This window comes from Rhea americana, unplaced genomic scaffold (assembly GCF_003343005.1).
Source record: "Rhea americana isolate MKP2758 unplaced genomic scaffold, rheAme1 scaffold_25, whole genome shotgun sequence".
Taxonomy (NCBI): domain Eukaryota; kingdom Metazoa; phylum Chordata; class Aves; order Rheiformes; family Rheidae; genus Rhea; species Rhea americana.
Window position 1 is genome coordinate 747,892 of NW_028186368.1, and position 25,832 is coordinate 773,723.

General features: G+C 38.8%; 1 protein-coding gene across 1 annotated transcript in view; it reads left to right on the top strand.

Moving 5' to 3' along the window:
• The first annotated feature begins 31 nt into the window (after positions 1 to 31).
• SESN1 (sestrin 1) overlaps positions 32 to 25,832 on the top strand; it is an 81,041-nt gene continuing 55,240 nt past the window's right edge. Inside the window, exon 1 of the mRNA XM_085306895.1 lies at positions 32 to 456. Coding sequence (XP_085163021.1) covers positions 166 to 456 — 291 coding nt within the window. The 5' untranslated portion in view covers positions 32 to 165. The remainder of the gene's footprint in view (positions 457 to 25,832) is intronic.

A 25,832-nucleotide genomic window follows, 5' to 3' on the forward strand; every position in this document is an offset into this window, starting at 1 on the left:
CCCGCCCCCCATGTGGCGCACGCTCCGCGCTCTCTGCGCGCCGCCGCCGAGTTTGTTTTCCTTGTGGGCGGGTTCGGTGCCGGGAGCGGCTCGGCGCGGCGATGCGGCGGCCGCGCCGGGGCTGCTGAGGCGGCCGCGGGGGAGCCGGAGCGCACGAGCGGCCCCATGGAGGAGCGGGAGGGCGAGGTGCGCTGGGACGGGCTGTGCAGCCGCGACGCCGCCGCCCGCGCCGCCGCCCTGGACCACATCGCGCAAGCCGTGCTCCGCCGCAGCGAGACCGTGGCGCCCGTGGCGGCGGCGGCTGCAGCGGCGGTGCCTGCCCGCGCCGCCGGGCTCCTGGCCCCCGCCGCCCGGGACGGGCTGAGCGCGGCGCTGGCCCGCCTGCTCATGCTCTCCAAGCGCTGCCCCTTCCGCGACGTGAGGGAGAAGAGCGAGGCCATCCTCGGCAGGGTGCAGGTAAGCGCCGGCGGGGCGGCCCCAGCGGGCAGCCCGCGCTCCGGGCTCCGCTGGACTTGTGCAGCGGTGTGTGCTAACCCCCCTGCCCGCCCCAACCGCCGCCGCGAGGAGAGAGGTTTGGGAAGGCGTTATTGAAAGGGAGGGGGAATGCACGAAGAAATCCAGTGCGAGGGCAGGCTGCGAGCTGCTGGAAAGGCAGCCGATCGCTGGGACGCGAGGGCATCCAGAAGGAAGGGCTAAAGTGACAAACGCACGTTTCTCGTTTCGGGCCGTTTTACCAGTGCTGTGATATTAGCAGTTCGCTTATGATACACAAGCAGGAAAGATTTGGGTGCAAACATTTCAGGCTGCGAAATAAAAATACAAATCAGTATGGGACGTTTTTGAGCTTTTAGGAGCTGTACGAGTTTTAAGACTATTAAAGCAGAGCTTGTCAAATTTCTTGTTTTGCTGTTGTTTGTTGGTAAATAGTCTCTCCACTGGAAATGGAGCCGAACTATTTTTTTTAAGTTCACAAGCGGTTCCAGCCAATAGCAGATTAAACTTGTTGACCTTTCTTGCTAACAAAACTGTTTTTACTTCTCGGCTGGTTACAGCCCAAGTATAGTTACTCTTGTTGCAATTTTCTTGCTCATTTAAAGGGCTTGCAAAGATCTTAAAATTCTGGTGGAATGATGGAGTTGTATCAAACGATACAGCATCCCTTCTGAAAATCTATGCTCTGCACAGTAGAGAAAGGAAACGGAGGCATTTCTTTTAATCACAAGTGAATACATAGAGCTGCGCTTGGATTTAATTCCCTGATTCCTGCTTATTGTGCTTTCTCTCTGAGCACATTAGCAGATTTAATAACGTAGGGGAATCTAGGGAAAGATTTTCTATATACAAAAAAGGTGCATCTAGTTCTATTTTTGTTTTGACCTACTTTGAGCTGATTTGAAGAAATTCTGATTTTGGTTGAAGCTGAGAGCTCTATTTTATTTTGTAGAACTTCTCAATTGTGTGATAAACTTTACATACAGTGTAATTTAATTTATACAATTTTGGCTGGATGGGACATTTTTCTCAAAGCAGATTTTGCTGTGCAAAGCTATAACTGCCACATGATTTATGTGGAAGGCTTTGACAATTATACTGCTTTTTAAAAAAAAATGAATATTAGCTTGATAACTTAACCTGGCACCTTTGTATCAGCATCTTTTCTGTTACAGATTCAATCGAACAGACTGCTAAGGAAAAGACTTGCTTTTATCAAGGACAAGTTATCAGTGTTTATTGAAAGGCCAAGTGGGTGATCTCTGACCTAAATTATGGAGGAAGTCAGACTGTGATCTGTGAACTCCCCTTTGGGTTTATGTTTATGAAGTTACTTCTAGTTAAAGTTTGTCTTGTTTAGAAACTGTTACTAACATTTTTAAGTAGACCAAAAATCCTAGTAGAATGTTAAAGTTCACTGCATTTTGATATAGCAAGTACAAGCTCACATCACATGGTCATAGCTGGCTTGACTAATAGTAAAAAGGGTAAAAGAGCTACATGAATATGAAACCATTCATGTGTATGTGAGCTGCAGGTCTTGCAACAAGTTAAGGAAAGTCAAAGCAAATACATTAATTAAAAGATTTTTTTGTAACCCTTCTTTCTTGTCTGTATCTACTCCCTAAGAAGCTAATATCTTCTCTGAATTGAGGATGGCAAATTTTAGTTCTTTAAGATTGTACTCATAAATGCAAATTCTTTGTAATCTTTAGATCAGCATTCATGGAAGAAATAATCCAATCCAAGCATTCCATCTGGGATGCTGCGAACTGTTTTCAGACATGAAATGATTTTCTGTTAATTTCGTGGCCAAGAGGAATTTTATTCAAATCTCTGCCATGAAAATGGCAGATAAAATATTAAGCAAAATGTAATTAGTCTTTAGAATTTGCAGCTTTTAGCAGTGATTCAAAGGGTAAGCAGCTTAGTAATACTATAATAAAATGAAATTCTGTTTAGACTAATATCAATAGTTAAAGGACTCTTTGTATTACTTTATCTTCCTGTGTTAAGATATGAAAGAATCTTTCTCCAAGTCCACAGTAGTATGTACTGCTATGCTATCTTAACCTTATTTTCTATCTAAGCTATAAAAGGACAAAAAGCCCAGGGCAAAAAGAGGCAACTTTGAACCAAAGGTTCTCCTGGGAACCAGTGCTGTCCACCTGCTCTGTCCTGTGGGATGGTAGTCCAAGTTTCTCTGTGAAAGGCAGAAATGGGAAATGTGCCTTTTTTTTTTTTTTTTTTTTTTTTTTTTTTTTTTTTTTTTTTTCTCTTCTTCTTCTTCTTCTTCTTCCTATCATGCATGCAGGTCAGTGAGGAAATCAAAGATATGAATTCTCCACCCCTCACCCCTACTCACAGTCTGGTAGCTCTTTCTTTCTGGGTCTAGTGCCCTCTTGACCATTGGGGTAAGCAAGAAATATCTGGGTGTGAACAGCTCTGCGGCTGGCCTTTTTTCGCAGCTGTATGTCTGGAGCAAGTTGGTGGAATGTACCATATGGCTGGTGTAAGCTGCAGGCTTGGCAGCTGCCAGTGTCAACATGGCTCCTTTTTAGGACCCTAATTTGGCATCTCTCTGAGCATGCCTCTAGAGGAAAACTCTATTTTTTTTTTTCTAGTGAAAAATTCCTCTGAAATACAGTGGAATCCTAAGCAAGCTCTCTTCTTTGTTTCTGATTAATAAGTAACATTGCCTGTGTCAGAATCTATTAAAAATACATTATTACTTAATGTAGATTCCTGTTGCTTTAACTTATATTCAGAATCTCCTATTGTGGACTGGAATGTGGGAGCGTGTATGTACGTGGATGTATATTTTTTCATTTTCAGTGTTTTGCATGTATTTACTGTATATTGTTCAAGATCTTGCAGACGAGGGGGTCAGTCCATCCAGTATGTTAGATCTCTGCATGCCAACACAAAGATACAGGCAAAGAACAGCAATGGAAGGTCTTAACGTGTGTTTATTAAAACTCTTCTGTATAGCCTCTATCAGATCACTTAGATATCTATGACTGCAACATTAATATAAGGTGAATGTCAGTAGCTGGGGAAGAATCATCCAAAGTATGAGATTTACTAGTTAAAATCTCTCATTACCATCCAGCATATCTTGAGAAGACTAAACAGAACATACTGCTCCACTGAGATCTGTGAATTCATGAAAAATAGTCTTTTAGACTAACAGAGTTTGAGATTGTGTAGATGGGAGGTAGGTTCTGCACGAGTGACAACAAGGCATTAGCTTACCTAGGCTAGGGGATGACAGACTAGTGGAAAAAAATTAATGAATGTCATAAAGCTTAGAATTGATATGTAAAACTTCATCAGAGATAAATCTTTAAGAAGTTGAGATCAGTTTCTTTTTTTCCTTTAGAAGTGATGTAGTACCAAACACAATTTCATTGCAGAAGGAAGTAAAGTAATGAAAAAAGAACTTTGCTTAAATCATGAGCTCTTCATTAGAACACAGGGAACGTGAAACACAGGAAACATATATAGAAAATTTGGCATAGGTTGTTGAAGGCCTACGTGAAGTGCAGTAGGAGGTATGGACAAAACAGACAAATAAGTAATGACGTACAGCTAAAAGGGATCATGGAAGAAACCAAGAAAAAAAGATCCACAGATTAATAGAATAGGGAATTATTAACAGATGATGTTGAGAAAGCTGAGGTGATTATACAGTCTCTGAAATGGTTAATCCAGGCAGTGTAGTTAATAACAGACAAAATAGTAAATAGTACTTGGCCTAGACTAGAGGAAAAAAACTGTAGATTACTTGGATAGTCCAAAAATCTTTGGCTTAACAGGGCCAGATGAAATTCATTCAAAGGTCTTAACTAACTGAAGCAATCTCAGACCTGATAGTGGACAGAAATAATAAATTGAAAAAGAATAATAAGGTGTGGATCTTCAGCAAGGGGCAAGTGGGGTGTGATGAAGAGGAACTGGTAAATTATAAATTTAGCTGGCAGAAAAAAATGTTGGAGCCAGTGATCAAACAMATTTTCAGTGCCTAGAAAAAAAAATGCTGAGCAACAGCCAAAACAAACTTATCAAAGATGATTTATTTTAAATCTAACATTTCTGCACTTTCTACGATGGAGTAATAGGTCTTGTGGAACAGTGAGAGCTATATTGTTAACATGTTGATGCTGTTTGAGTCCTCAGTATTCTGATTAACAAGCTAGGAAGCCATGGTCTAAAAATTATTTTGCAATGAGTGTAAAACTAACTGGAAAACCACCTTCAGAGTAGTTTATAGAGATTTGGTATTAAAATAGAAGCAAGCGTGCAGTACAGGTTCTGCAAGGTCCTGTGCAGTACTCTCAGGATCTTGATTAATGGAGTGGATATACTGGTTGGTGCTTGTTGAATTGCAGATGACTAGCTGGGAGGGAGAGTTAGAATCCTGGATAACAGCAGTAGCATTTAAAATGATGTTGATAACTGATGGGAGCTTGGATTGTATCTTCTAGATCTCTGAGTTTTCTTGAAGAAAGGTTKAAAGAATTGGTGGTGGAATAGTCAGCTACAAAGGCTAAGCCATTACATCCCGAAATACATGGAGGCTGGAGGAGATGACAAGGCTGCTGCAAAGAGGAAGGAAACACGAGCTAGGATGAATGACCAGTTGATCTAAATTTCAGGCAGACTTGCATTAGACATACAGATTTTTTTTCAAGAATTAGAGTAGTAAAGCAATGGCACAGACCGTCCAGGAAGAGTGAGTCATGTTCATTGCTAGAGCTCTTTGTCTAAACTGCTCTTTAAACATCAGTCAGGAGTGATACGCTTATTTGATTGCCCTTTGGGAAAGGGAGAACGTTGCTAACTGGATGGTTTTTCCTTCTATCCTCCTTTTCTGTCTTTTGTGTTAGTAACTGCTGTGGGGAGCTATACTATTTACTTTGCTTTGCAAGACTGTATTTACCAGATATGCAGCAGCAGTAGAACTCGTCATCTGGAATTCAGATACTTTGCTCAGTAATAGGAGAAATACTGAAGTAATGATATGACACACCTAAATGACAAGTCTTATTTGCAGCTTCTGCTAGCTTAGAAAATCAAACTGTACCTCTACAATATTTATTGTAAGTATGTACTGTTGATGGGTCTTTATCACTTGTGTGTATGTGTGGCGGGGTAGGCTGTCTAGTGAAGTTAAGGCAGAAAGCTTAATCTTAAAAGGTCAGGGAGTGTTCTGAAGTGGGGTGTAAACATGTATATGTATTTTTGAAGTTAAGAAATTATCAATAACCCTTAGATCCCCTTCTCTGACTCCTCCCTCCTTCAGCCTACTTTCTGCTTTCTGAAAGCTCCAGTCCACTTGTTGAGGGAGGCTTAAGGAAGTTTTCTTTTTTCAACCTTGTCATCTGCAGAATTGTCTGGCCCCGAGAACATCTTTGCATGGGATAGAGAGTTGCTTGAAAACAGTGGAGGCTCTCAAAGTGGTATAAAGAAAGCTATCTAGGTCACTTCTGATGCTGTTCCAATGTTTGGAGCCTTTCTATAATTTTCCATGCTAGCTGGATAGCATTCTTGTTTGGAATGACCTTTGTTTATTCATCTTTTTCTTACAATTGTGTGGGATAACTTGATCAGGGTAACTGTAATTCCAGTGAATCAGTTTTCAGGGCACCATAACTAGAGTTTTTGTGTTCAAAAAAAGTGAAAATTGAAGCAGGCGTTTGATATTGGCTTGATATTTTCTGACTGAATTTGAAAGCTATAAGATGAAGAAATTGAGCACAAACTTCTCATCTCTTGTTTACTACTGAGGTAAGTAGTAGAATGTGCACTGCTGGCTTAAAAAAAGCTTACTTTTCCATAGCAGCTAATATAAGGAGACCTGCAGAATCAGGAGTACCTGAGCTTGAAGGTACTTTGTAGGCAAAAGGGTCTGTTCCTCCTGATCTAGGAATTGCTAAGTTACATGAACTCTGTTTTAAACCTTTTTTTCTTCCTGCTTGTTCCATGAGAAGTTGACTGTGCTTTAAGCTCCTAGCTAGAGAGGATCCTTGGACCGTCTACACTAGTGTATTCTAATGTCTCCTTAGTCCTTTACCTTAAATTATTTTTCTCAGTCTGATGCTTATGTTGTAGGGATAGCAGTGATCCTTCTGCTCGCTGCTTTAATTCTGTTGTGTCTAAAACCTAGCTTTCTAGTCTCTTCTAAAAAGCTCTCATAATTTAGTTTTCCTGTTACTTATGTAAACAACTGTCTTCATTTTAGGCCATTGGCATACATTAGGATTATTCTTTACTCATACGGAGAAATTTTATRCATCTTGAGGAGATGGTCAAAGTAAAAAGGACTGAGAACTTGGAAAGATTTAGAAATTGGCATACTAGTATGCAAACTATTAAGTAAAGAGTGTATGAGCTCTGAAATTGTATAAAATAATAGCTTTTCATTGAGTTGGACCAAAATAGTTTGTTTAAAGGAAAATTATATTGTCTCACTGTCACAACCACAAAGTGAGCACTGAAGAAGTTCTGTTTTGTTTTCTTATTCTTTTTTCTTCAGCCCAGGATTTCTCCTTTTGAAATGAACATAGTGGAAAAGTACTGATTCTGACTTCACAGCTAGGAATATACCATTGTGGGATAGAAAAATAATTACAAAGCCTTGAGTGTATTTTCCTGTGGATACTGAGTGTTTAAATTTCCAAAAATATGATTTGCTGTCACAGATATTCCAGTAAACTGCTTACACTTTAAGGAAGGAAAAAAAGAAGAGAGGAAAAAAAAAAAGCTTAGCTCTCACTTCAGAAATCAAGTCAAACATGGAAATCTTCACTTAGGCTACATATATGAATTAAATCCAAAAGGCTAAGTAGTAGTTTTTCTGCTGTTTACCACTTTCTTGATGTTTTCAACAATTTTGATTTTTTTTTCCTTTTCCTTTTTGTATTCTCCCAGGAAACTTGGATTAGATTACTGCCAAAAGCTGAGTTAGGCAAATGAATTGGTTTCGTACTATTCAAACGTGGTAAGCAGTTAACCATTTTCTTTACTCTAGGTTTGTGTAGAAACCAAACTTCTAAAAGCAGAGGAGATGCTAGAGCAGGTACTGCTACTTATGTTACGTAATCTGTTCCAACTATTCCGTTTGTCAGTCTACAAGAACTTAATTTTTGATGAGGGCGTTGTGCTAGAAGAAAACACATTGCTTCTGAAAATGTATGGTTGTCTTTTTTTTCTCTGAATTAATTGGAAACTAGCTGTTTTCATCACTTCCCTCTGCTTTCTGGAGTAAATAAGAGGATTTTCTCAGTTGCAGGTCTTTCTTGGCAARACTTTTACCTACCTAAACATCTGAGTGTCCCTGTGAGGCTAAGTTTTGAGTCTTAAGGTGCAACATCCTCTTAGTTAAACTTTTTTTTTTTTTGAATTTTCTTTGTTTTTATTGAATTGTTTTTAAAGAGTTTTTTTTTCCAAGGTAAGTATTTTGTTAAGAATCTCTTAGCTCCTAGAGGATAAGTATGAAATAATATGGTATTTCTTCAAAGGAAGAGCAAATGGAATTGAAAATGGAAACTTAAATTTAAGGTACCAAAACTTTTCCTATGTGCTTTCTTTTTTTTTTTTTTTCCTTCCCTTCAGAGGAGGGGAACCTCTTTTCTGAAAGATTTTCCATTACAGTGTATTGCTGAGCCTGCACTGTTCCTGGTGTTTTGGTACAACAAAACTTTTAGCTTTAAAATGCAGCCTGGTTGCCAATAGAACATTCCACTCAGATTAAACTGTTTGTTTGGGTTTTCCATTTATTTGAATTTTAGTTCTAATCTAGATTTGCACTGATTTTAATGTAGAAGGAAAATGGAAGAGAGGCAAAAGATTTGCCTCAAACTTTTTTTTCTTCTGAATTTCCAGTCTATACTGAATGCAAAGTTTTATCTGCTGCCAGTTAACAGAAAGAAATATTTGGCAGCTGTTGCACACTTTTTCTGGAGTTCAGCATGTTATGAGGATAGGTCCTTATCAGGCCAAGATTGAAATGTTTTCAATATTTGCCCTGACTTTATATGTGTCCGATCTATCCTTGCCCGTGTGTTACAGAAAAGGATATTGGAAGCCTTGTAACTTAGTCTAGATTACTTTTTTACAGGTAGGTTTTACAATAGTTGCTTATATTTACCTAGAAATAAATGTATAAATAGTGTTCTATAAGAGAAGCTTAATTCTGACTCTTTATTGCTACTATACTATTCCAGTACATAGAAAAGGAAGCCAAATGGAAATGTTTTTGTCTGGGTTTTAGCAAGCATATTGGTGTCTTGGCTCTTAGTGTTCTGCTGCTTTTCTGACTGTTTAGAACATMGCAATTGTGTGATTTATGTTGTCTGGAATCTGTCAGAAGAAGAGTATGTGTAAACTGGGGAAGTTAAATGTTGAGTCTCTTTCAATACTTAGTTTCAGGTCTGTCTTTTGAAGGATTCAAGCTTTTTGGTAAGGTTTCAGTAAGAATGCAAATTGTCTTTTTCAATGCAGAAAATACTTTTTGTATTGCACATTATTATTTTGAAAATTCAGATTCTAAAAGTAGTAGCTAACTCTATAGTTGATACATTAAGTGAACACCTGACACTGAGGCAGAAATTGTTCTGTGTTTTTTCTCCTTTTTAAGGTTAGCTAGTCTGCCTACTTATACTAGTAGAGGAGATTTGGCAGAAGTGCAGTCTTCATTCACTTTAAATTCAAACTGTAACTGCTAAGGACAGTGGAAAATATTGCTGCTTCATGGTATTTCCAATACAACAATTAATTTTGTAGTAAGAGTGTGGTGAGCTTCTCATGTATGCTCCTTCTCTCAGAGCCAAAAGTCTGAGGGTTCAGCACTGCAACTTGCTTGACAGACTTGCGTGTTTTTGGCGAGGTACGACTCTGGAATCCCAAATCCTGTGGGGCAGGGTAGTGATGTGGCTCAAAATTATTTCTAAGTAATGYATATACATAAAAACATGTGAACGAAATTTGGAGGTTTCTTCTGAACATCTAATATGGAAGTTGAATACCTTACTGTTCCTCAAAAGAAATAGTTGCTAAAACATACTTGTGAGGACTGAGGTTAAAAAAAATAGCTTTACAAAACATAAACTTAGTTGTTAGTGCTGTGTTCTAAAACAGCTCTTGGTGGGGATGGGAATGGGAAGCAGGATTTCTCTAGATACATACTCCCAAACTGTCCATTTAAAGATGACTTCAAGAAGAAAGATTTCTTGTGAAATATAGCTTTTTTTTCAGATTTTATTCAAGGGGCAGTCCAGTTGAAGGAAATTGTTCTTAGAASTAACTTGCATAGGAAGCAAGGGAGGAAGGACTTTCACTGAAGTTAGTTTATTCAGTCAAGAAGGAAAGATTCTTGGATTTTAATTTTTAATGGTGATAGACTTCCAAATAGGTTTGCTGTGAATTACTTCAATAGCAATGTTATTTAAGAAAAACAGAAATGACATTAAGGTTGAACAAATACCGGTGTTTGAGGGGAAATAGGACCTTTTTCTTTTTTGAGGAAAAACATCATAATTATTTCTAAATGGAAAATATACATTTATGGTTGACTCATGACTGTAGAGGTAAGAATTTGGATAAAAGGGTCCTTTGAAGTGGACAGGTTAGTGTCTTTGTCCCCTGAAAGAAAACTTGAACTTTTTCACTTCTGTTCAGGCAGCTTATATCACATACAGGTTTCTGAGGCAATACTTGTAAATACTCCTTGTACAATCTGAGAAGTTTTCTCTGAAGTAAATGGGCAAAATGTAGACCTATTTACAATGAATTATTGTAAACTTTTGTGTTGATTTAAGGACAAAATGGCGTGCTACCTGGGGACTGTTCGGGAAGCTGGTTGCTTTAGATGCATTAGTGCTTGCCTCTTCTTGATAAATCATACTAATGCTGCAACTTCATCAAAGTAGCCCTGACAAATGCTGCCTCAGTGGCAACTGGATGTGCCCCTCATTTGCAATGCTCTGCTTCATGTGGCAGCTGCAAGTGGCACTTGCATAGCTGTGCCTGCCTTCCTCCACAGAGCCTGGCGTGGGAGGGTTGCACAAGTGTTTCAATGGAGAGCTGTTTCCTTGTGCAGAAGATAACAGCTTTGGTGCAAACTTATCCTGGGTCGTCTTGCGCTGTTACAACCCTACCGTCTGGTTCTGCCCTGCATAGTAAGGTCTGGTCTGCACGCGGAGGTTCTGCCCAGTAGTACTTCGCATCCCTTGTTTCCTCTTTGTACCTGGAAGATTGCAGTGCCTTGGTTGGGAGATTAAGTGGGCTAGAAACCAAAGGGGTAACCTATTAGAATGAGCATAGCCATGCTCTCTGGGTGTCYTATGCAGTAACAGTTCAGGGAAAGCAGAAATCTGTCTGGCTGTGCCAGTCAGTATCTGGAATGGCTTGAAATTTGTTTCAGAGCACTTGCAGAAGAGCTTGTTATCAGAGGGAGAGAGGAACAAGAACATCTTTCTTCTAGTTTGTTACAATACAATTTCWAGAGCTGCCAAATGAGCAAACTGGAAGGATCTACTTGACTGTTACCATCTCACCTTGGTTGCCCTGGCACTGTACTGGATGGAACTATATAGGGTCAAGCGTAGGATCTCATGGTGGCGWACTTTCCTTGCTGTCTAGAGCTGAGCAGATGAGGAGCTGAGCAAAGCCCTTTGTTGCTTACAGGCGGTCGAAGTAGTTCATTTGATGGCAATTTTGTATGATACTGGGTATGTTCTCATTTTCCCAAAGGCTATGCATTTGGACTGTATTATGAAAAATATGATTTATTTTCTGATAAGTAGGTTTTCTAGGCTACTGTAATGAAATGTTTAATTCTGTAACAGAAACCAGTATACAAATCTCTATCATGTTACATTTTTTTTGTAATTTCAGCATATAAATGAATACTACTCTTTAAATTTTTCCTCTATGTAATATTTAAATATTTGTTTACAAAAACAGAGTAGAACATTCAAATGTACATGGTAGGATTTATAAAAAATTTTCAATTCCTTTTGTTGTTCAAAGCTTCTAAGAAATTGAATGGAAATTAAACTGGAAAGAGCACATGCTGTTAGTTGTTACTAAGTATATATGGTGTGGTAGGAGTCAGGCAGTCTAACAAAGAGCTGTCAGTAAGTTCTGAAGCCAATCATTATTAAACCTATTTATTTCACATTGAAATAGCACAGAGGAATTTTTCCAGGAATAAAATTGTATGAAATATCTTTTCCTTATCCTTGGCTTTTTTTTACTTACAGGAAAATAGTGTAATTTAGTAATTAGCATCATTTGAGATGCGATTCCTTTGTACGGTGCAGCAGTAGATTCTGATGCTCACTGAAATCAAGCACACCATCCCATAGARTTAAGATGGTCTTAAAGTGGATAATAGAATCTGTAAGCTATTCTCTTTTCAGTGCGAGTGATACCTCTTGTGTAGGCTGTGCTCCTGAATCCTGGGCTCTACCTGGGAAGAACTGAAACACTGGGCTTTGAGATGGCAAGGGTGAGCTTGTTCTAAGAATGTAATGCAATTACTATCAGGCTAGAAGGCTAGAATTAATACGGAATTGAACCAGCATGCTGTATAGCATTTTATTGTAACACTCATCATTGTAAGTGAACATGGAAGAGAAGCAGCTATTATATACTTGTGGCAATTGCTTTCCTTCACTTTGTTAGGTAAAATAATGACTCTTCATAGACTCTTRAGTTGGAAGTCCAGAGTGAACTGCAGGAGAGTATCCTGAAAGTGGATGCTGTTGTTCTGAAGCAAAGGGTAAAGCTCTAGAAACTTCTTATAGCAGCTTCTGCATTTCTCTTTTGTGGAAATGAGACTAGGAAAAGTGTGGTGCAGGTTGCTAAATGAAGACAGGAACCCTATATTTCAGCTAGGTCTTTAGGGGCAATTTGAGAGAGAAATGTTCAGAATTTGCTGGGACATTTTTGATAGAACATCTGTTTTCTTGTTTGCTCCAGAGAAGACTAATTAGCAAAAATCAAAACTTTTTGTGAAAACATTGTGCTTTTTACGAAGTACTTACTGGGAAAGATTCCTTCAGTAAAGGATAGAAGTCCTTTCAAAACTGGAGAGAATAGTAAGAACAGGATAGGCCAAAACTTGGAGTATACAGGTCTGAGATTTCAGTCTATTTATTGCCTATCTTGGATCAGTGGCTTGAAAGGGCAGCTAAATATTCAAAATGATTTTCTCGAGCTGTAGAAACTGAATGTCTTTTTCCAAAATGGTAAATAATCTTGTTAGAGATTATTGCACCTTGGTTGCATGAGGATCACATTCAACATGCTGTATAATACCCAGACTGAACTCGTACTTGAGAAGAGGAACACCAGCTTTCATGTAAGAGACCTAACTCGGTCTGGAAGGTCTTATTTGTTGACTGCATTTCAGATGGGGGAATCTGAGTATCTGAGGTCTTAAAACTACTTTAGATTAGACAAATACCTGCTGTCAAGCTTTTGCAAAATTGATCTTCCTCAATGCAAAAGCCTTTGTATTAAAGTCTAACTGGTGAAAAAGTTTCTAAGGCCCTCTGCAGTGGAATGATGAATTTTCCCCAGACTAAGTAGTTGTAAAACAGTTTCTAGATTAATGAGGTGAGCTGAACAGTGTTCTGAAGTAAGCTGTGAACAGTTTAGTTGATAGACATGTATGAAAACTCTTTTGGTAATAACCATGTTCATTGTATTTACTGTTCCTTTATAAGCATTTGTAAATGTATTAATGTCAGAAAACAAGGATGAAGCCTGTGTTTATAAGGTCTGTTTAAGCATTCAGCTACTGAGGTCTTAAAAACAACAACAACAACAACAAAAAAAAAAAAAAAAAAAAAAAAAAAAACCTCTTCCCCCTTCCCCCACCCAAGCAAAGTACTTTAGTTCTACAGAAATAGGTCAGTATTTTCTTATTCCACTAGGGTGCAAAGCGTTTGTTCTTCTTTATTCAGATGAAGGGTCTGTGGCCCTGTGCCACTTCTAATGCTATTAACCAAGCCTGTTTGTTTAGAAGATTGTTTTAGATTTTTTTTTTTCTGAAGGATTTTCATTTGGAACTGGAGTATTTGTTGTCTTAACAGTACTGCTTTGACCACCTACTGTCACATTTGCAATGGGAACTGTTTACTGAGGGTAGTTACATTATTGCTATCTGATAATCTAAGAGTTATGGATGGGAAATACCCAGCAGATACTTCATTAAAAATGCTATGTATGTAACAGAATTTCAGCATTTATCCTGAAAAGACCTGCAACTGCTTAATGTAGTTAATGGGAGCAGCCCTGAATTAGCAGGACTGCTCATRTGTGGTAAAGTGGAGCATACGTGTGTTTGCAGAATTGAGGCTGTGTGCTGGTAGGTTTGTCCAAAAGCACCCTGATACCTTGCTGCAGAGTTCTATTTATTGTCCATATTTTGAAATATTAATGCTTGCTTTTATCATGAAACAACTGTGTTTCTCCTTACAGGTTTCAAATTGTAAGTTTTTTTTTTAATGGCCATTATGTTGGTGCTCATTATGCCAAGCTGATGGTCATAGTTGTCTCTTAGTCTGCAAAGTTACATTTTGARTAGAGAGAAGTAGTTTTTGGATGTGCCATACTTAGCCTGAAAGCATAGTAACTCTATTTTATGTGGTGTTGCATCTTGTAGCAGGTCCTACAAATTTAAATGTAATGTCATATGAATGCAGCTGTAGTATTTTCAGGACCAGACTGACTCACTGATTGTGGGCTAACAAAAGTGCCAGTTATAGCAATAAATAGATAAATCTATGCCAGCGCTTGCATTCAGATTAGCCTTAAGCAAACTTTTGCTGAAATGAGTATGCTTGGCATCAAGATACCCTATGGAAAGGGTTTGAGATGTCTGACAGTCTGCTACTCTTCAGCTCTGCCCCACTTCTTACAGATAGGAATAGCAATTTCTTAGATGCCTAGCTGTGCTGGTGCAAACCACTGTCCTTGCACAATATCTGTTTTTACACAGATGATGTTTTAATTTGTAGGTGATCTAGATGAACTTAGGTTGATGTACTTGCTGCCAAAGGATGTAATTATTTTTAAAGAACGCTTGGGGGAGACTTCATATGTTTGTGCTATTTTATTTTCAGTTTTTGATTTGTTTAAAGTAACATCACTTTAAATCCTAGTCTACTATCCTGAAACTTTTGAAAGATGAAACTTCTGCCCTTGACTTATTGTCTCATGTGCTATTTCTAGTTACTGAATATTATCTACTGGTAGCATCCTGACATGAGGTATTTGGTTTTCTATTTTTAGGTGTTTTCTGTTGCTGATGATATTATAAATTTTCTTTAAAAATATGATGTAATCGTAACTGACCTCTAGATATGAAAGTATAGATGAGTGATGCTTTAAGTTGTGGGGGAAGAGTAGAATGCATGAATAACAGAATTAGTAATAGCACATGAACTAGATGGCTGTTCTACTTTGTATCTCAGTTGTGAATACTCACTGTTGTATTAAACTTGTATGCCTATTTCTGTTTTAATTCCCAGTTTTCAGGATCTCAGCTTTATGAGGAACTTATCTTCAGCTGAAACTTCCCAGATCTGATCTCTCTAGAGTTAATCAAGACTTTGCATCAAGTACATTTGAAAACAAAACATAAAGCTCTGAGCAGCAAAAGCTTACTTCTCCCAAATACAGGAGACATGCTTTCCACCTTCCACCCCTCAAATTAAAATAAAAAAAAAAAAATAACCCATCCGGGACATGTTAGTAGTTTGAAACAGTTGAGATTAGAAAGATGAGGCTTATGAAAGAAATCAGATCTCTGAGTATGTATAATAGTGTCTTCTGTTGCTGAATATGGAAYAGAGTATTCCTAATCAGAAAATACTGGCACAGATACTAGGAGAATAGAACAGCTGTAGTCAGTGTAGTCTTTTTGTTTCTGTTTTTTCCCAAGGATCTACCAAGAGTGGATGATAGAATTGTCAGAGACCCCAGATGAATAACCAGACTCCTGATTTTCACTAGGAGCTAACAAAGGAGAATTTAAAATTTGGGCACAGCAGCTAATTTCCGAGTTGAGAAACCACAAAACACTAGTTTGGGTGGGTACTGACATTTAATATTTTGGGACCCTTTAGCTCATGTCAAACAAAACTTAACCAGTGAATGAGTGTAAGCTAACCGTAGGGGAAAGTCCATTCTTTGCTGAAGTACACTATATATAAAATAATATCATGTGTAACGTATGTGCATTCAAGGAAGAATTTTCTGTYGCACTGTAGTGTTACTGTTTGTTACTCTTATTTCTTTTTCCTGTTACTGCAAGTAGAGTGAAACTACTTTTGCATTGTCCAGGCAGAGTTTTTCAAAATCCTATTTAAATAATGTTAGTCTTCCGCTGTTAAAGGTAGTGGAAGAGAAGAAGTCTTTGTTACCAGCTCTCCTCATGCGCTCCCGATGCGAGAGGAACAGGAATGACATGTTGTGGCTCCTTTCAGGGGACTTAGTCTGACATGCCCAAGGGGACCCTGCTYGGTGAAGTTTCCTCACTGCTGGGCTGCGTTTTGGCTTCTCTCCTGCCATGTGACTTAATTTGATAACAAGGACTCCTCCAGTCCGAGGGAGTGTTTTCTGCTTCAACCCACTAGACCACATGCATTTCTGGCCTATGCTGGCTGTGTAATACATCAGAACTTAGTAGGGCTTTTTGATAATTTGTTTTCATTAAAGAAGGAAAAAAAGTGTTGGAACTTGCAGCTTTTTAGAGACAGAAAAATCCTYCTTGAAGTAATTGCTTCTATTTCTTTACTGTATGTATGCAATTAAAAGTTTCGCTGAAATACCTTTGAGGAATGTGCACATGCAATACTGTATTACTTCTTACAGCTCTGGGTGTGTATGTGGCAGCCTCTATTAAAGATGATCTGCATGATAATTCAGACAGATAGTGTGCCTTTAGTTTATGATTGTGACAGAGCTTACTATTCAGCATTTTCCTTGATCAGTYTGCCCTGTCTTGTGTGCTGTGCTTGGCTCACAGTAACAGTGAAAGAGAGGAGGTTCCTCAACAGTCTGCATGATATGAAGAACTARTCTTAATAGAATAAGCGTTTCCTAGAATAGAAGTAAACTTAAAGGCTGAAAGATGGGATGATTTGAGTAGACATAACTCTGGTATTTCCTTGCTTCTGAATGCTTTGCTTTTCAAACTTGATGCTTTTATGGTACAATGCAATGGAGAGGAGTATCTTAAGATTTGCTCAAGCAACACTCGGTCAGCAATACTGGGATTCCCCTGTCCTGTATAATACTTGCTCAGCAAGAGAAAGCTCCTGGTTTTCATCAAGTTACTGAAAGACAATTCTGCAGCCCAAATGCTGTAGCAGAAGTTCCAGAAAGTTTTTTATACCCTAACTCCAAACCTCAAAGCTTCTGCTCAGGACTCTTCTAATATTGGAGGTGAATTCAGTAAGCGCCTAAGCAGAACTTCATCAGATGTTCAGCTGTGCCCAAGGTTGTACTGYGAGTAGGGAGTAGCTCCATACCTATCTGATGTTCAAGCTCACTCTGGATCCATAGATTAAATGTTCCCCTCTCTATCTCGTGCTGGAGCTGGGAGAACACAGTGTTCTCAGCATGTGTTTGTGGAAGACCTATCAGATGGGCTTTGCACAAAACAAAACAGAAGCCACTCCTCCTGCACCTGAGCAATAGCTTAGTGGTTAGAGCATTCCCAAAGAGTGAGGACTCCAGGTTCACCCAAGGAGTTTCCCCCAAGGGAATTCAAACCTGTACCTCCCATGTGCCCAGGCTCCCAAGGTGAGAGAATTGGACTGGTTTTTGCTCTTATTTCTGGGCCAGTGAATATTTTAAGGATTGCATGTAAAACAGTAGAAAGTGATGGCAGTGTACCTGTGGTTGAATAGCTTGGCTTAATTGTTTGGAGAGGAGGAGGAGTTGAAATCCCCTCAGGCTTATAAATGAATTGAACTTGGGCCCCTTGTATCTTGTTTAAGTGATGTAACYGCCGAGGTGAGAGAGCCAGTGTCTGGGCTGGAGGTTGTGGTCCTGAACAGATGCAGGTGCCTCTTGGTGGTGGACTGAAAGCCCCAGCAATACTGAGAGATGAGACTGAAGATATGCTCCTGTCCTCAGTGCTTCCTGTTGCCTAATTTAGGTGACCTCCAACTTGATTTGCATATTTCTCTGAGAACTAGTCAAAGATGCCTTACTCTCTCCTCAAATTTTGTGTAAGGAAACCTTGCTGGTAGACTGAAGCATGCTCTCTGCTATGAGGTTCAGGCACTGAGAAAGYGCTGTTGTCCTGGACTGAGCATCACTACTTGTGTCTCTACGCTGTTAAAATTGACCTTCCACGGAGATACTGCTTGCTTTAAATACTGTTTAGAGGCTTCTGCACTAGACAACTGAAATGCTTTTGTTGTGTTCCTGTGGTGAGAATGAACATAACACTTTCAGTCCACAAACATTTGAAAAGGCAGTTGAAAGTGAAGATGTCTTTGGTACTTGTTTCTTGTACCTGTTTATAATACATGGTATGTCTTTAATGTATAAGGATAAAGTTCATTTTTCAAGTACAAGGAAGCATGTTTATCTTTAGTAAGGGTCCTCCTGAAAGCGAGAGACCTTTTCTCTTCCCAGTGTATCTCCAGACCTCTTCCTTCCACTTCACATCCCCTCACGCTTGAGGGCACTGCAGCTTCATTCTTCCTTTATACTTCAGTGGCCCTACAAGCTCTTAGTAGAGGTTTGAACCAGAACTGGGTGTCTCTTGAGCATTTTTTTAATTATTGTGGGGGTGTGTTTTCTCTGTGTTTAATTTTAGAGGGGTAAGTTCTGATCTAGAACTTACTGTGAAAGGAGGAGGAGGTAAATACTTAAGATTTCAGTATTGTACAATACTGAGTCTTATACAAACAGTTTGGCACTTGGAAAGGAAATAATCACTCATTCAGGTGCACTTGCAGTTTGCTTTCAAAACCCAGGTGCAACAAGATGCAAATATTTAACCCGCACTAATATGGCTACATGGCTGAAATAAGGTTACAGAACCTACTAGACAGCCTCGAAGTGCAAAACAGTGTCAGTGAGCATTTTGCGCTGCGCTGAGTGGAGCATGGGGTGAAGCTTAAATTATCCTTGAAGAGAACTGTGTACTTCTGTTACTATTTAAGTTTTCCAATGCCAAGCTTTTTCACTTGACTGTACTATACAGGAACTAGATCATTACCATTCAAAGAACCTGAAGTTCTTCCAAGTTTATATTCAGGCCAGATGAAGTAAGCCTCTAGTGAATATGCGACTAAATGACATAACAGCATATATTAAATGTGCAGAGGCCTTCTTGTTTTCCCATCCCCTAATCAGATCGAACAACAGGGCATAGAAATGCATGGTTTTTCAGTGGCACTGTGCTTCAACTATGTTTAATAGACTTCATTCAAAACAGATCCGTGTGCTGTTTAATCTTGTTGATGATGGATGACTGTGCAATCCTGCAGCACCAGAGGTGCTGAGAATCATATTGTGAAACTTTGGAACCTGAAGAGCAAATGAGTTTTTCTGCGACTGATCTCACGGGGTATGCTGCAGCACTTCCTTTCCTGCTCCGGTGTTCTGCTGTAGGCTGTCTTCATGCAACTACATGTGAACTAAGTTACCACAGTTTAGCAAAATTACATTAACTAACTCATCTGTAAAAACTGACGTGTCCCATCTGCAGTGTAAAACATATTGAGTAGGGAGTGTACTGTTAATTGTGGCTCAGTTGACAAGTTTTAACTCACAAGGCTGTGGTGAGTTGATTTTTGCAGGTGTGAACTTATTCTGGTAAGGGTACTTATTAATGCTTACTTTGCTTTCCATGTTAAAGCATGCTTGCATTCTGTTCCATCATCCTTTCTTCCAAAATCTTTTAAGAAAAATATTTGAAGAGAAGGAAATGTAGCAAACACYAAGCATAAAGTGGTGCTGTTGACAATTATTGGTTTAATCTGTTGGCAGTAGATTAAAGAAGATGGCAGATAATGGTGATTTCTTTCCTTGTTTTTCCACAAGATGAGGCTTTTTTTTTTTTTTTTTTTTCCCTCAAGTGATATGAGTTAGTTGCACAACTCCTGGGGTGACTGTTCAGTGACCTCCCAGTTGTAAAACCTTTTATGGATGTCAGAAGCCTGGAGTTATAAATACTGAATTTCAGAAAGGTGTTTTGGGCTTTTTTGTTTGTTTTTGTTTCTGGAATAGCTAGCATAAAAATGAAGCTTGGCCCACTGTCAGGTTAGCAGGCATCTGCTGTCATGATTCTTTCCCTCTTCCTATGAAGTTGTAATCTTCAAAATGTCAAAAGGAGAAACAAGCAACAAAAACGGAGAAAAACAAAAAAGGTAGCTTTCCTTTTAAGATTAAATTATCAATGACCTTGAAAGGAAGAACAAACTCCAGTCAATGCTTTATTGTGGATTCTTATACTTAATACGGAACTAGAGAAAGGAGCAGTTAGTGCAAAGTGCAACCTAGTGAGACTGTGTTTGCCTGATGATGTACTGCTAGTGTTTGCCTTCTGCACTGTGGAAATTTTGGAATTCCCCCAGCCTAAACTATGTAAACATTTATCAATTTAACCTATCCCACGGTAGCTTGTTTCATTGTGGGCTTGAGATGTTAGCTAGGCCTTCTGGGTCATTAGACCCAGTTGTATGGGAAAAGGGTAACTTCTGTAAAGGCTTATAATTGGTCCTGTGCCTGGACTGACAGAGTTCAAGAATAGCAGAGATGTAAAGAAAGAATAATGAACTTTGGGGGCTCTACAGTTTATATTGTTCAAGTGCTAGTTTGTGAGCTTTAACCTTTTAAAGAGCGAAGTTACACGCTGAAGGGAAAAGCAGATACTTAACTCTGGCAATAAGCTTTCATGGAGTGAGAAGGTTGTCCAAGCAGTAACAATCCTATTAATTCTAATTATTTGCTTTTTTTTTTTCTTTCTTTTTAGTATAGAAGAATTTGAGAGGTGGTTTTGAGTTAATGGGAATCAAACAATTGCACATTTGTCTCAAGACTGAGTTTTCTGGGAGACAGAAGCCTTTTGGGTTGCTGCTCCCTGTGAGTTTGGAGCTAGGCAGAGCCAGGCCTGACAGCACTGGAGGAGGAGTGCTGAGAACCGAGCTAGGATCGCAGTGCATGCTGCTTGCAGTTTGCTGTGAAGTTAGAGCTGAGGCAAGACATGAAGTCTGTTTCCCGTTTCTGGAGAGGGAAAGAGAGGTATAGGTTGGTGAAGGAGATGAAACAATGGTGTGCAAAGTTAGGAAGCTAACTGAAGCTTTGTAAGAGTTGTCTTCATTTTCGCTGGTATGTTTAGAATAAGGAAGGTTCTGTACTTTATAAACCTTAAGTGATCTAGTTGAGAGAGGATAGGTTAGTTAGAAAACATMTTCAGAAATGAATAGTTATTTTCCAATAAAAAGCAGCTTTGTGTGGTCGTGTATATTAAGGCAGTAGAGAAGGATATAAGAATAAAGCCTAGCTAACAGTAACGTAATAAATATTGCCCTAAAATCTAGCCTGTTCTGACTGATCGGTCAATGTTTCTGCCGTTAAGTATGGCCCTGTGGAATACACAGGTTTTGGTAGACAAAGTTATCAAAAGCTTCTWTTTGTTTTTTTTTCTTTTTTCATGTTTTAGCCTTTTGATAGTCTCACCACTAAATGGCAGGGAGAAGTTTATTCAGTGTTAGGTTGTGGAGATAAGCAAGTAGTGAATCATATCTATAATGCGTATGTTGCAAATGCCTAYGTTGCACCAACTGCCAAATTTAACTATAATGTTGGAGTGAAGTCGTATATATCCTACTGAGAAAGGAGTATACATGGCAGTTAGAAATCAATCTGAGCTCTGTAGGCAGCTGTCGAAAGAAATAGTGTAATCTGTAAACGTTAGACTGCCGAGTCTGGAGATGAAAGCCATGTGAATGATAAAGTCAATAAATTTCTTTATGTGTAGGTTAAATAAAGTTTTTTTCAGCTGTAGTGTTTTTGTGCAAGTTGTCTGTGTCCATGTTAGACTTGAAATGTGTTATCATTGCTGCCTTCTTTGCATTGTTGCCTATTTTACACCATCAAACTTTCTCTTCACTGTTTTCCCTATTTGTTTCCTTTGAGATGGACCAGCTTCTGGTGTTTGATTTGCGGATTTAGTTTTCTGTCTCAACTGCCTGTAATCAGCTCAAGTTCATGTTTATATTTGACCATTATGGTTAGCAAATCTTAAATTGAACACCTTTCAATCCTTCCCTTCCCTGCGTCCTCATCAGCTTTTATCAATCTTCCGCTTACTCTTGCTTACAACTTTGCCATCATCTTACTATTTTCTTACTGTATCTCATGATGCTAAGTAATCATGTTGTTTAATTGCTGTTCTGTGTATGCAGAATTTTTCTTACTGTTTGTTTTTTTTTTTTAAGGTCTTTTTTTTTTTTTTTTTTTGGTCAGAAATGCAACATCTGCCCTTCTGAAGTCTCCATATTTATCTTCCTAAATCTCTGGAAATTGTGTCCCAGTCTTATCACAGCCCAGTGTTACTGTACCTTAGCAGTATTTGTCTCATGCTCAGTCAATTTAGTATCTTCAATTTCAAGACTTGCCCCTCTTTCTCCCTGCCCCCATGCCACTCATTATTCAAGAAAATGTAATTCCAACTATTTTTCAGTTTTTTAACATCTGTGATACTTGTGAATCCTTACCTGAGGTAGCTTGCTGTCCTCTAAGCCTTCCCTCAATACATCTGTCTCCCTGAAGTTTTTCCTGTGTAGAGTGGAAAACTGCAAACTCATCATGAGATCAACACGCTGCTGCTTAAACCTATGTTCACTGTTCTTGCTACATGAAGCTACTGATCTCTGTACTGGCTGTACAGATAGGCTCACTGTAATTATGCACCTGTGAAGTGTGTGCCATACTGGCCTGTATCAGTCCTCGTAGATGGCATGTATTTGTATCATGCAGGATGCTGGGCAGTTAAGGTGCTCTGCAGCAGTTTGGGTCTCTGACGCACAACAGTGTAACAGAAGAGCATCCTGCTGAGACAGGACATGGAGGGGGGGGAGGAGGAAATAAGGCAAACGGTATCGAAGTGTCTGAAACCCCAAATGAAAGAAAAACTGTCAACCTGTGGGAAGTCAAAATTTAGTGTTGCAGCTGCTCCAGAGAGTACAAAAACTAAGAAGCTTCTGCATAGATCTACAACTATAAGAGTTGAAAGCACTTTCTCTTCTGGGTTATTTTGATGTACAGGGACTTTTTGCCCTATTTTCCCAGTGTTTAATGATGACCCCCCCCCAAAAAAAAAAAATGCTTGGTAGCGTAACTAAACTGTGTATTGTATTACTATATAAAAAAAAAAAACATTCAAAATTTCCAGTCTTGGTCTGTCTGAATACAGAAGATAATTCCTGTCCTGGAATTCGTCTTACAGGGGTTACACTTTTCCAACAAATTTAAAACTGGTGTGAAGTTGAAAATGCTTTCTAATGTGGAAGTAAATTGTACAAATAGACGCTTCTTTAGTAAAATGATTTTGATTAGTTTTCTAGAACTGAATACTGAGATTGTTATTTTGTTGTTCAGTTGCTATAGTTACAAAGCTTTATAGTAGATCAGTGAACTTGTCAGCTTCAAATTCTGCTAATAAAAGGTATTGCAGGTAGCCTTTAAGATAATACCTTCATTTCTGAAGCCTTTGCCAACTTGGTGTTACATTCGCATTCTTGTGTCCTTCTGTTGAAAGGTACTTTCTATGTTGATTTGTTTTAAGGAGGGGAGGAGAATATAATCAAGATGCTAATCTTGCAAGAACTTGGCACATAAGTGTTCCCTCTGACTTCTCAAGGCTCCTTACTGAGAAACCCTCCTCTGGCATTTTTTTCTAAAATGCTCCTGCTTCTTCAGTCATATTGAGATGAGCATAACAGTTGTGGCATGGGGCTGGGAGCACAGGCAAGTTTGGTTCCTGGCCTTGCCACTCTGATTTGCAGTGTGATCTTGGACAAATGATAGCCCTTTCTCGGTGTGCCTACCTGTAGAATGGAAAYAGTGCTCATGAAATTTCACAATAACTTTAAATTATGTGAAAAGTCCTAGGGTAAAGTTATAGGGATATTAACTTGTACATGCTACTGCACTTTAGAAAATTCCTTTAATGTAACTTAATTCTGAGAAAAAATATGTGTAGATGGAATAGGTATACTTAAGAGATGTGATTTTTTTCTGATGCTATGAACAGTACTACAGTTCTGCTGTTTGCCTTTTTGCTTTGTTTTATTGAGGGATATTTTTAACTTTAATCTGCTTTAACTCAGAAATGGTTCAACATTTTGTTCAAACTTTCAAAGAAATCTGATTTAAGTTGGGTGAGAGAAATAGAGCATAAGTAATAGGAGTCAAAAATAACCATTTGACAGTCTTTGCATCCACATGTGCTTGCGTTCTCTTTCCTTAGAATCCTAAAACACTTCAATCTCTTGGGTTTAGATATTTTCATCTTTAGCATACAGAGCTTTTTTTCCCTGCCGCAAAAATATAGCTAGCTTTGAGAAGTGAGGGAGCCGTTTTACCAGTGCACAACAGTACTGCACAGCTTTGTCAAGATACAAAGACTAACGTACTGRAAGTACAAGGGAAATCAGAATTTGACCAAACTACGATCTGGCCAGAAAGCTTGGGCTTAATTTAGTCAAGCACGCTGTTTGAAAACAAAACCAAACAAACCTTTGCTTGTCTCAGTATGTTTGTCACTCTCTTCAGCTTAGCGCTCTGTAATGGGCTCYGCTTGTAAAGCGCTCCTTTGACACGGCGACCTTTGGAGCCAGGCTACACTGGTGTAAYGTACGCTAGTGCAACCTCAGCATGACCGCAAGACAAGTAATGCTTGTATGCTTTATCTTCATATATTTGAAGGGCAGATTTTAATAAACATACTCTGCTTGTGTTTTACTTCTGCTGTCCTCCATGTCATGCTGCAAAGTGGGGCTAGCAGCAGCAGGAGGATGAGAGGTGAGGAGTGCCATCAGCTGGAAATTGCTACAGCTGCAAAGCTCACCTTCTGCAAACTGTGTTATGCCAGGTCATTTCTTTTCTGACAGGTAGATTAAAAAAAATAGTAAATTGCTGCAGCTACTTCCAGAAGTTCTAGTTCAAGAATGGAAAGACAAAGCTAAGCAATGTTTTTACTTGCATAAATGTTTTTTCTCTTGTGAAATTCAAATGTATTTAATGTAGGGTGCCTGGCTGATCACTGCAGCTGTTTAAAATAGAAAAGCAGATGGAACAAACAAAGATTTACCACACGGCTTGATCTCTTCCCCTGAAGCAGCCATCCATCATCAGCACTGCCCAGACAAACAGCAAAACAAGTTTCCCTTGGAGGCCGTGATTGGGCTTGGGCAAGCAGCAGCCCTGTGCTACAGCCTTGCGATTGGCCCAGCAGCAACACGCCTCTGGAATCTGTTTATTTCCTAAAAATAAGATACAATCTTTAATATTTCATCTAGAGATCTTTCATCTAGCATTTGACATACAAATAAACTTGAACAAATCTAACTAACCTCTTTGGAACTGCCTTAATAGTTTAGCTAAATGGGTGGAATGAATTCTTTTCTTTTTTCTTCTGAGTACAATGAGGCCTATGTAAGTTGTCTAGATCTGTTGTCAGTATTTTTCTGGGTGGGTATATATGATATTGAATAAGTTTCTTGCATTTTAACTAGAGCTAAAAGTTGTTTTACAGATTTCATAATGTACTAACTTGGGCTTACACTGAAAGCAGTTATTCTTTTAAAGCTATTTTTATAGCTGTTCTGTAAAATTGTYTGCAGCCGCAAATCATGTTTTCTTCATTTTTGTGAATGTCTAGTAACTTTATTCCTAATCATGTGAGTTATGTCTTCACTCTTTATTGAGCACAATTTAAATAGATCTGGGATTTTCTTGCTAAGTTAGGATTTTTAAACCATAACATCCTGAGGATCTATGCAAAGTATAACTTCACACTGTTACTGAATGAGAGATGTGATCAACAGTGAATGTTCCAACTGAGTAAGYATCAGGCATAACTGAATCCATCAGAAGTCATTAACCTACTTCCTCACCAAAAAAAAAAAAAWATGAAATTCCAAGAGAGGAAAATGATATGGAAAATACATATTACTTATGTTTCATATAACATACAGAACCAGACAGTTGTGAAAATCTAGTTCACAAAACAGGAACTTGGKTTTTATTTATTTATATCTAATAACTAAGGTTCTGGGCAAGCACTAGATGCA